The sequence below is a fragment of the Penaeus vannamei genome, chromosome 16 (assembly GCF_042767895.1).
Source record: "Penaeus vannamei isolate JL-2024 chromosome 16, ASM4276789v1, whole genome shotgun sequence".
NCBI lineage: Eukaryota > Metazoa > Arthropoda > Malacostraca > Decapoda > Penaeidae > Penaeus > Penaeus vannamei.
This window is the reverse complement of record NC_091564.1, coordinates 42203792-42214674: the sequence shown is the minus strand read 5'-3', so window position 1 is coordinate 42214674 and position 10883 is coordinate 42203792. Positions and strand designations below refer to the sequence as shown.

At 50.3% G+C, this 10883-nt stretch overlaps 1 protein-coding gene across 1 annotated transcript in view; it reads left to right on the top strand.

Moving 5' to 3' along the window:
- Window positions 1–3065: 3065 nt before the first annotated feature.
- Window positions 3066–10883, top strand: part of Wdr62 (WD repeat domain 62) — a 43304-nt gene continuing 35486 nt past the window's right edge. The window contains exon 1 of the mRNA XM_070131493.1: window positions 3066–3225. Coding sequence (XP_069987594.1) covers window positions 3086–3225 — 140 coding nt within the window. The 5' untranslated portion in view covers window positions 3066–3085. The remainder of the gene's footprint in view (window positions 3226–10883) is intronic.

Below are 10883 nucleotides of genomic sequence, written 5' to 3'. Positions count from 1 at the left end.
CATTGGCACGCTTTGAAATTCAGATGCGGGGCTCGTCTGCATACGGAGGCTGCCCGCTCCCCGAATTTATCGTCCCTGCCCCTCGCCCTCGCTGCTTCCGTGTCCTTTTTTTTCCTTCTTTTTCTCCTGATCCTCTTCTTCTCCTTTTCCTCTTCGTCGTCCTCCTCTTCCTCTTCGTCGTCCTCCCGATCCTCCTCTTCTTCTTCGTCGTCCTCCCGATCCATCTTTTCTGCCTCTTCCTCCTCCTCCCTCTCTTCCTCCTCCTCCTCTTCCTCTTCCTCCTCCCTCCTCCTCATGGGATACCCGCGCCACTGGCTCTCCCCCCTTCGGTTCCGGATATCTCCCCCCCCCCCTCCTTTAGATTTGGTGCGATGGGTTCGTTTTGGTCATCGTCCTTGCCAAGGAGCCGAGGGTTGGGGGGGATCTGAATTGTAAATTATTTTAGGGGAGAAAAAAATATGAGAGAGGTGAGGCGGAGGCGGAGGAGGCGGAGGAGGCGGGGCTGCGTGGGTGGGCCGGAAGGTGAAATGTGCACATATTCTACATACAGGACATGTGCACATATTCTACATACAGGACATGTGCACATATTCTACATACAGGACATGTGCACATATTCTACATGCAGGACACGTGCACATATTCTACATACAGGACATGTGCACATATTCTACATGCAGGACACGTGCACATATTCTACATACAGGACATGTGCACATATTCTACATACAGGACATGTGCACATATTCTACATACAGGGCATGTGCACATATTCTACATACAGGACATGTGCACATATTCTACATACAGGACATGTGCACATATTCTACATACAGGACATGTGCATATATTCTACATACAGGACATGTGCACATATTCTACATACAGGACATGTGCACATATTCTACATACAGGACATGTGCACATATTCTACATACATGACATGTGCACATATTCTACATACAGGACATGTGCACATATTCTACATACAGGACATGTGCACATATTCTACATACAGGACATGTGCACATATTCTACATACAGGACATGTGCACATATTCTACATACAGGACATGTGCACATATTCTACATACAGGACATGTGCACATATTCTACATACAGGACATGTGGATATTTCATGTATAAATATACACGAAATAAAACGGCCACGAAAAAAAATGCATCATGAAATTTATGAGACGAAGATACAGTGAAATAGATCCATCGTTTCAGCGTCTGATTAGGATTCAGGGTGGACTCGAAACGCCATTTTTATATATATTTTTTTAGAGTGGCTGTTTCGTTTCACCTGTCATGTGTGGGCCGTATTTATTTGTTGATTTATTTACGTACGTGTTTGTTTTATTTATTTGTGCATTTTTATTTGTTGGTTTTATTTATTTGTTTGTTATTTTTTTTGTTTATTTGTATACGTATTTGTTTTTTATATTTATTCATTCATTTGTGTGTTTATTTTGTTGTTAGGAACGTATTTGTTTTTATGTTTATTCATTCATGTATTTTTTTCTTTATTCATTTATTTATTATTTTTATTTCTCTATTCATTTATTTATTATTTTTATTTCTTTATTTATTATTTTTATTTCTTTATTCATTTTTTAATTATTTCTATTTCTTTATTCATTCGCTAATTTTTATTGAATACCAGCGAGCGGCTCTTTCCGAATCGCGTTCCGTCTCAGCTGTTGTTACGTACATCGGTTAGTGTTGCAAGGCGGATATCGGCAGCGATTGCGGCGCGCCATCTGGCATGCCATTGTGTCGGCCGATAATGGAGGCGGAGATCGATCTGTGACGTCATGGCATTGACAAAGGGCCGATCAGTATTCGGTGTTGGTGTCGGTCGTCTGCCGTCCCAGAGGAGTCCCCGTGTTGATGGCGATTGGTGTTGATGGGCGGCCCCCTTTGTTTGGGGTGATTTTCTTGGGGTAGGGTTTGTTTGGGGTGATTTTCTTGGGGTAGGGTTTGTTTTGGGGGGACTTTTCGTGGGGTGAGGTTTGTTTTGGGGGATTTTTCTTGGGGTAGAGTTTGGTTTGAGGGACTTTTCTTGGCGTAGGGTTTGTTTTGGGGGATTTTTCGCGGGGTGAGGTTTGTTTTGAGGGACTTTTCTTGGGGTGAGGTTTGTTTTGAGGGACTTTTCTTGGGGTAGGGTTTGTTTTGGGGGACTTTTCGTGGGGTGAGGTTTGTTTTGGGGGACTTTTCGCGGGGTGAGGTTTGTTTTGAGGGACTTTTCGTGGGGTGAGGTTTGTTTTGGGGGATTTTTCTTGGCGTAGGGTTTGTTTTGAGGGACTTTTCTTGGCGTAGGGTTTGTTTTGAGGGACTTTTCTTGGCGTAGGGTTTGTTTTGAGGGACTTTTCTTGGCATAGGGTTTGTTTTGAGGGACTTTTCTTGGCGTAGGGTTTGTTTTGAGGGACTTTTCTTGGCGTAGGGTTTGTTTTGTGGGAAATTTCGTGGGGTGAGGATTGTTTTAAGGGACTTTTCTTGGCGTAGGGTTTGTTTTGAGGGACTTTTCTTGGCGTAGGGTTTGTTTTGGGGGACTTTTCTTGGCGTAGGGTTTGTTTTGAGGGACTTTTCTTGGCGCAGGGTTTGTTTTGAGGGACTTTTCTTGGCGTAGGGTTTGTTTTGAGGGACTTTTCTTGGCGGAGGGTTTGTTTTGGGGGACTTTTCTTGACGTAGGGTTTGTTTTGAGGGACTCTTCTTGGCGTAGGGTTTTTTTTTTGAGGGACTTTTCTTGGCGTAGGGTTTGTTTTGAGGGACTTTTCTTGGCGTAGGGTTTGTTTTGAGGGACTTTTCTTGGCGTAGGGTTTGTTTTGAGGGACTTTTCTTGGCGTAGGGTTTGTTTTGAGGGACTTTTCTTGGCGTAGGGTTTGTTTTGAGGGACTTTTCGTGGGGGTGAGGTTCATTTGAGGTACCTATTTTGAGGTAAGGGTTATTTGTGGTATTTTTCGTAAGATACGGTTTATCTTGATGTATTTTTCGTAAGGTAAAATTTTATTTTGAGGTACTTTTCGTGGGGTGAGGTTTATTTTTATTTATTTTGTGACCTTAAGATTAGTTCACGTTGATGGAGAGTCGAATTGCACTAATCTTTTTCATTTTTTTTCTCTTCCAGGTGAAGCTCGAGCGCGTGCTTGGCCTCACCGTCCCCTCCAACGCCGCCCTCGACTGCGACCCGCACTCAGGACAGGTCGCCTACCCCGCCGGGTGAGTATTGGCTGAAGTGTGAGTTGGTTCGAGGATTGGTACGTGGGTGGATGGGTTGGTTGGATGTGGGTGAGGGTGTGGGTGAGTGGGTGAGTGAGGGCGTGGGTGAGTGGACGGGTGAGTGAGTGAGGGTGTGGGTGAGTGAGGGTGTGGGTGAGTGAGGGTGTGGGTGAGTGTGTGGGTGGGTGGGTGAGTGAATGAGTGTGTGGGTGGGTGGGTGGGTGAGTCAGTAGGTGGGTGAGTGAGTGAGTGAGTGGATGAGTGAGTGAGTGAGTGGATGGCTGTGCGGTTGGTTATTTGTCTCTGGTTTTCCGGCTCGTTGCTGCTTTGGTTGCTTGGCTGGTTGGTTACTTGGTTGCTTGCTTGGTCGCTTGCACGGTTCGTTTGGTGGGTTGTTTGCCTGGCTAGTTGCTCTTTGGGTTGCATGGTTGTTTAGCTGACAGCTTGTTTTGTTTATTGTGGTGTCTGGATCGGCCATTCCCTTGTTTGACTGTGGTTTGTTTGGGTGTTTGTTTACTTATTTTGTTGGTTAATCGCTTGTTTTTTGTCTGATGGGTGCATGATGGTTGAATTCACGTTTGGCAAGTTGTTTATAGAGAAGGCACAGTCTCTCTCTCCTCTCTCTCTCTCTATCTCTCTCTCTCTCTCTCTCTCTCTCTCTCTCTCTCTCTCTCTCTCTCTCTCTCTCTCTCTCTCTCTCTCCCTACCTCCCTACCTCCCTACCTCCCTCCCTTCCTCCCTTCCTCCCTTCCTCTCCCTCTCCCTCTCCCTCTCCCTCTCCCTCTCCCTCTCTCTCTCTCCCTCTTTTTATGTTATTATCTGGTAATTCACCTAATTTTTGTATGAGAACTGTGAGCCCACACAGGGACTTATCAAGATAAGGGTGAGGATAGCCTACGTTACCACATCCTTTTGAGATGTAACTTTTTGTCTCAATAAACTTGTCAAAGTCAAAAAGTCTCCCTCTCCCTCTTCTCCCACGCTCCTTCCCTCTCCCTCTTCCTCACCCTCCCTCTTCTGCCTCCCTCTCCCTCCCTCTTTTGCCTCCCTATCCCTCTTCTCCCTTCTCCCCCTCCCTCCCTCTTTTGCCTCCCTATCCCTCTTCTGCCTCTCCCTCTCCCTCCCTCTTTTGCCTCCCTATCCCTCTTCTCCCTTCTCCCCCTCCCTCCCTCTTTTGCCTCCCTATCCCTCTTCTCCCTTCTCCCCCTCCCCCTCCCTCTTCTGCCTCCCTCTCCCTCTTCTCCCACGCTCCTTCCTTTTCCCCCTCCCCCTCCCCCTCCCCCTCCCCTTCTCCCCCTCCCATTCTCCCTCTCCCTCTCCCTCTCCCTCCCTATTCGGCCCCCTCTCCCTCTTCTCCCACGATCCCTCCTTCTCCTCCCTCTCCTCCCTCTCCTCATGGGTTTGTGATGCAACTCGACGCTTTGTTGATGGCCAGCGTGTCTTCATCGGGAGGAGGGGGGGAGGGGGGGAGGGGGGGCGAAGGTCATCCATGTGTATTTGCATTGCCGTCGACTCTCTCCCTTCTGCTCTCGGGTAAACAACGCGGAAGAAACAAGCAAGAGCGAGCGGGTGTTGTTGCTCGGGTGTTGTTGTTTTGACCCCCCGTCGTTGTTTTTGTTTTTGTTTTTTTTCTTTTGTCTTTTTTTCTATTTCTCTCTATTTTCTTATTTTTCTTTTTTCTATTTTTCTTATTTTTCTCTTTCTTCTATTTCTTCTTATTATTATTTTTATTATTTTTATCATCATTATTATTAATTCTCTCATTCTTTCATTCCTCCATCATCTTATTATAATAGAATTATTGTTTCCCATTTTCTTCTTCCCCTCCTCCTCCTCCTCCTCCTCCTCCTCCTCCTCCTCCTCCAACTCCCTCTCCTCCTCCTTCCTCCTCCTCCTCCTCCTCCTCCTCCCTCCTCTTCCTCCCTCCTCCTCCTCCCCCTCCCCCTCCCCCTCCCCCTCCCTTCCTCCTCCCCCTCCTTCCTCTCCCTCCCCCTCCTCCTCTCCCTCCTCCTCCCTTCTCCTCCCTCCCTCCTCCCTCCCTCTTCCTCCTCCTCCCTCCTCTTCCTCCTCCTCCCTCCTCTTCCTCTTTCCTCCTCCTCCTCCTCCTTCCTCCTCTTCCTCCCTCCCTCCCACCCTCCTCTTCCTCCTCCTCCCTCCTCCTCCTCCTCCTCTTCCTCCTTGCTCCTCCCTCCTCTTCCTCCTCCTCCCTCCTCTTCCTCCTTCCTCCTCTTCCTCCTCCTTCCTCCTCTCCCTCCCCCTCCTCCTCTCCCTCCTCCTCCTCCCTCCTCCTCCTCCTCCTCCTCCTCCTCCCTCCTCTTCCTCCTCCTCCTCCCTCCTCTTCCTCCTCCTCCTCCCTCCTCTTCCTCCTCCTCCTCCCTCCTCTTCCTCCTTCCTCCTCCCCCTCCTCCTCCTCTTCCTCTTCAAGGAAATAGGGAGGAGGGAGAACGTGGCCGGGGGGGGGGGGCACAGCGGAGCGCGTCGAGGGCGTGCTCCAGCATCGCGCCCGTTCTGCCAACACTTCCGCCAGGGGGTATGGTATTGCGTGCACCCCGACCCCCCCCCCACACACACACATACCACATGTGTTCTCCCTCTTGTTTTTTTTTCTTTTTTTTTCTTTCTTTTCTTCTTCTTCTTCTTCTTCTTCTTCTTCTTCTTCTTCTTCTTCTTCTTCTTCTCCTCCTCCTCCTCCTCCTCCTCCTCCTCCTCCTCCTCCTCCTCCTCCTCCTTCTTCTTCTTCTTGTTTGGATCATTATCATTGGGCATTTTTCTCCGCCTGGCAAGAGGGAGAGACCAAGATGCCCCGTCGGCTAAGGTGTTTCAGAGGGGGGGAGGGGGGGACTTCTCCATTCCGTTCTCTCGCCGCCGTAACTACAGTCTCCTTCTTCCTTTTTATTTCTCCTTTCTTTCTCTTTCTTCTTTCTCCTCCTTTTTCCTTCTCTCCCCTTTTCTCGCCCTCTTCTCCATTTCATCTGCATCCTTCTTTTTTTTTCTCTCCCTCTCCTACTTTTCATTTAATCTTTCCCTCTCTTTCTTTTCCATTCCTTCATATTCCTTTTCTTCCTTCTCGTTTTCTTCTTCCTTAATTTTCTGTTCCTCCCTTATTTTTTCCCGACTTTCCTTTTCCTTCTTTCTCAATATCATTTGCTCCTCCTCCTTCTGCTTCTTCTTCTTCTTCTTCTTCTTCTCCTTCTTCTTCTTCTTTTTCTTCTTCTTCCTCTTCTTATCCTCCTCCTCCTCTTCCTTCTCCTCCTCCTCCCTCCTCCTCCTCCTCCTCCTCCTCCAACTCCCTCTCCTCCTCCTCCTCCTCCTCTCCTCCTCCTCCTCTCCTCCTCCTCCAACTCCCTCTCCTCCTCCCTCCTCCAACTCCCTCTCCTCCTCCTCCTCCTCCTCCAACTCCCTCTCCTCCTCCTCCTCTTCCATCGGCACCACCTCCTTCCCCTTCCTGGCTGGGTCGCCCTGCCTCTGGCGGCATGACTCACTCTCTCTACTCCAGCCCCTATACCGCCCCACCCCCTCCTGCCCCGCTCCCCGCACTCCCTGGCTTCCTCCACTCCTCCCACCCACATCCCCTCCCCTCACCATCTCCTCTCCCCCACCTCAGGCCCCGAGACTTTCCCCCTTCACTTCCCCCCCAGCTCCCCCTCACTCCTCAGGTACCCACTACGTCTCCCTCCTTACCAGCACCACCACCTCCCCCTCTCCCACTCCCACTCCTCCTCCCCCCCCTCCTCCTCCTCCCACCCCCCGCCCCCCTTGCACACCCCACCTGTCATGCTACCTGTGCAAATACTTCCGCCTGTCCCACTGCATGTCCCGGTACTTCTTCCTGTTTCGTTGGCCGTGCGGAGACTTCCTTTTTTGTTTGCTGCTGCTGTTGTTTTTGTTGTTATTGTTTTTGTAGCTGTTGTTTTTGTTATTGCTGTTGTTTTTGTTGCAGTTGTTGTTGGTGGTGTTTTTGTTGTTGTTGTTTTTGTTGTTGCTGTTGTTTTTGTTGCTGTTGTTGGTGTTTTTGTTGTTTTAGTTGCAGTTGTTGTTGGTGGTGTTTTTGTTGTTATTGTTGCTGTAGCTGTTATTTTTGTTGTTGTTTGGCAGCTTCGTGTGGTTTCTCGCCGTGCTGCTGGGAGGTCCTCGTCCCACCGCGGGTTTTGTGAGGTTTCGAAGTCCGGGGAATTAATGGGAAATCGAGGCATTGGTTTTGTACCGCAGGGTTGCTGGTTGCTAAACGGGCTTTCATTTTTTTGCGATTTTTACTTCTCTGCGTGTTGAAGTTTTTTGGTCCCGTCTTCGAGCATCTTGCAAGGAAATTTGGGCTTTGGGCTATACTTTGTTGCTTATAAATGTACTTTAATTTTTTGTAATTTTTACTTTTGGTGTATTGGAATGTTTGGTCTGCCTTCGGTCAGGGGAATTTGCACTCCCCTCCCCCCCTCCCCGGTGATTTTTTTTTTCTAGTGTTAGATTCCACGAAACCTGTGATCTGCTGAATGACTAACATACCCCGCGCGCGAATCGAGGATACAAGATACTGCGCCATGTGTGATCTGATCTCCCTCCCTCTCCCCCTCCCTCCCTCCCTTCCTCCATCCCTTCCTTTTGCCCTCTCTATCTCTTCTCCATTTCTCTCTCTCGCTCTCTCTTTCGCTCTCTCTCGCTTGCTCGCTCTCTTGCTCGCTCTCTATCTCTCTCTCTCTCTCTCTCTTTCTTTCTTTCTTTCTTTCTTTCTTTCTTTCTTTCTTTCTTTCTTTCTTTCTTTCTTTCTTTCTTTCTTTCTTTCTTTCTTTCTTTCTTTCTTTCTTTCTCCACCTCTCTCTACCTCTCTCTACCTCTACCTCGCCCCTTATCATTTTCCTTCCCTCCATCTCTCCCGACTTCCCAACAACTTGAGTACGTGTGAACAGTCAATCTCGGAAGATGACGACTAATACACACACACACTTACACACACACACTTACATACACACAAAAAAAGGCCAAACGTTCACACCGCAGGGAACGCTGAGATGAAAGTGACGTGATGCCGAGTGCCATATATCGTCTTCGGCTCGTTATTGCCCCCGGTGGCATCGGTGGCACTTTCACCTTTACGGCGCCGTGACAACTTCGCCATCAGCTGCTTGAGAGCCCCGTTATCTCGCTTCCTTCTTTGTTGCTCAAGGGTTTTATGGCACCCGTCTGTCTGTCTGTCTGTCTGCCTGCCTGCCTGTCTGTCTGTCTGTCTTTCTGTTTGCCTGTCTGTCTGCCTCTGTCTGTCTGCCTGTCTGTCTGTCTGTCTGTCTGTCTGTCTGTCTGTCTGTCTGTCTGTCTTTCTGTTTGCCTGTCTGTCTGCCTCTGTCTGTCTGCCTGTCTGTCTGTCTGTCTGTCTGTCTGTCTGTCTGTCTGTCTGTCTGTCTTTCTGTTTGCCTGTCTGTCTGCCTCTGTCTGTCTGCCTGCCTGCCTGTCTGTCTGTCTGTCTTTCTGTTTGCCTGTCTGTCTGCCTCTGTCTGTCTGCCTGTCTGTCTGTCTGTCTGTCTGTCTGTCTGTCTTTCTGTTTGCCTGTCTGTCTGCCTCTGTCTGTCTGCCTGTCTGTCTGTCTGTCTGTCTGTCTGTCTTTCTGTCTGTCTGTCTGTCTGTCTGTCTTTCTTTCTGTCTGTCTGTCTTTCTGTCTGTCTGTCTGTCTGTCTGTTTGCCTGTCTGTCTGCCTGCCTGTCTGTCTGTCTGTCTGTCTGTCTGTCTGTCTCCGGCTCGGTTTTGTCTGTTTGTGCTTTGCTGTTCTCTGTGTCTTTTGTGTCATTCCCGTTTTTTTTCCGTTTCTTCGTTTCTTTGTCTGTCTGTCTGTCTCTCGCGGTGTATTGGTTTCTTGGCTTCTCTGGCTGTCAATCTGTCTTTCTATCTGTCTGTCTATTTATCTGTGTATCTATCTATCTATCTGTCCCTCCCTCGCGTCTCATATTTCGGTCTCCCATCTATCTATCTGTCTATCTATCTATCTATCTATCTATCTATCTATCTATCTATCTATCTATCATTCTGTCTGTCTGTCTGTCTGTCTGTCTGTCTGTCTGTCTGTCTGTCTGTCTGTCTGTCTGTCTGTCTGTCTGTCTGTCTATCTATCTATCTATCTATCTATCTATCTATCTATCTATCTATTTATCTATCTATCTATCTATCTATCTATCTATCTATCTATCTATCTATCTATCTATCTATCTATCTATCTATCTATCTATCTATCTATCTATCTATCTATCTATCTATCTATCTATCTATCAATATGTTTGCTTGCGGGCGTAGTTGGCTGGGCGAGCGTGGTTGCGCACTTGCAGTTACATGGCAGCACTATCGTAAATCTCGGTGGGAACGCCAGAAATAGCGACAGGCTCATCCTATGCTAATGACGTCACAGTCTCCCTAATGTTATCAGCTAATGACGTCACAGTCTCCCTAATGTTATCAAGCAGCAGTGTCAGCTGACGAAGATCCGCGTACAAACTACTAAGTCTTCGTAACCATTGATGTTATTATTTTTTTCTCTCGAAATATTTGTGTTGCGTAGTATTTACACGACTCGTTCGGTGGTGGTTTTCGTGTCATGGAGGTCACGTGCTTTTCGTCCGGCCTGGAGCTCGCGCGATGATTGCTCGGTCGGTCGCGAGCCTTTCGGCCCGATATGGGGAGGGCATTCCGCTTGGACATGCCTTGAGAACCGGTCCCTGGCGCAGCCTTGACTCCCGGGCGGCGGGCGTTGAGTGGCAGTTTTGTCCCATTGATGATGAAGGAGGGGGGGGCGGGGAGGGTGATCAGGGAGGGTGATCGGATGGCAGGGGCGGGCGTTGCGTGTGTCGCTCGAAGCCCGTGGCGGCGAGGAGCCTCCCGTGCCCCTCGATGGCTTGGGTTTCGGTTGCGTCACGGGGCGGGGCGGCGGGTGGCGGTGCCCCAGCCCGCCCCGGCTCGCTACCTTGAGGCCTCGTGTCGCGCTCCTGTTGCCAGCTGGCTTTTGATGAGGGGGGGGGAGGAGGCGGCCTCCCCCAGGGCGCCGCGCCCCCGTCGGGCGAACATTGTTTCCACGTCCCAGCTGGGCGACGCGGCGACCGCGGGTCCATGCAGGAAAGGGGAAGCACCGGCGGGGCGCAGGACGCCCTCCCTCCGCCGCGCCGGCCGGAGGAGTTCCGCCTGGTGCTTCCCGCCGGGCGGCCGCGCTCCAGTCGGGCTTGACCGCAATATTCACTCACGCGGCCGCACTAATCGGCGCCGTTCACGCCACACTCGCCCTCGGCGCTTGCGGGTGCCGGCGAGCAGGCGGCAAGCGCTCGCCTTGGGCGTGCTCGGCCATCACTCGCGCGCTCATTCCGGCTCGCTCACTTGCAAGCGCACACTTTCAGTTGCAGGGACGCGCTCGCACGCGCTCACACTCACTCTCACTCTTCTCTCTCTCCCTCTCCTTCTCCCTCTCCCCCTCCTTCTCCCTCTCCCCCTCCTTCTCCCCCCTCCCCCTCCCCCTCCCTCTCCCTCTCCCCCTCCCTCTCCCTCTCCCCCCTCCCTCTCCCTCTCCCTCTCCCTCTCCCCTCCCTCCTCCCTCTCCCTCTCCCTCTCCCTCTCCCTCTCCCTCTCCCCCTCCTCCCTCTCCCTCTCCTCCCCCTCCCTCTCACGCACACTCCCACTCCCACTCCCCCAACCTG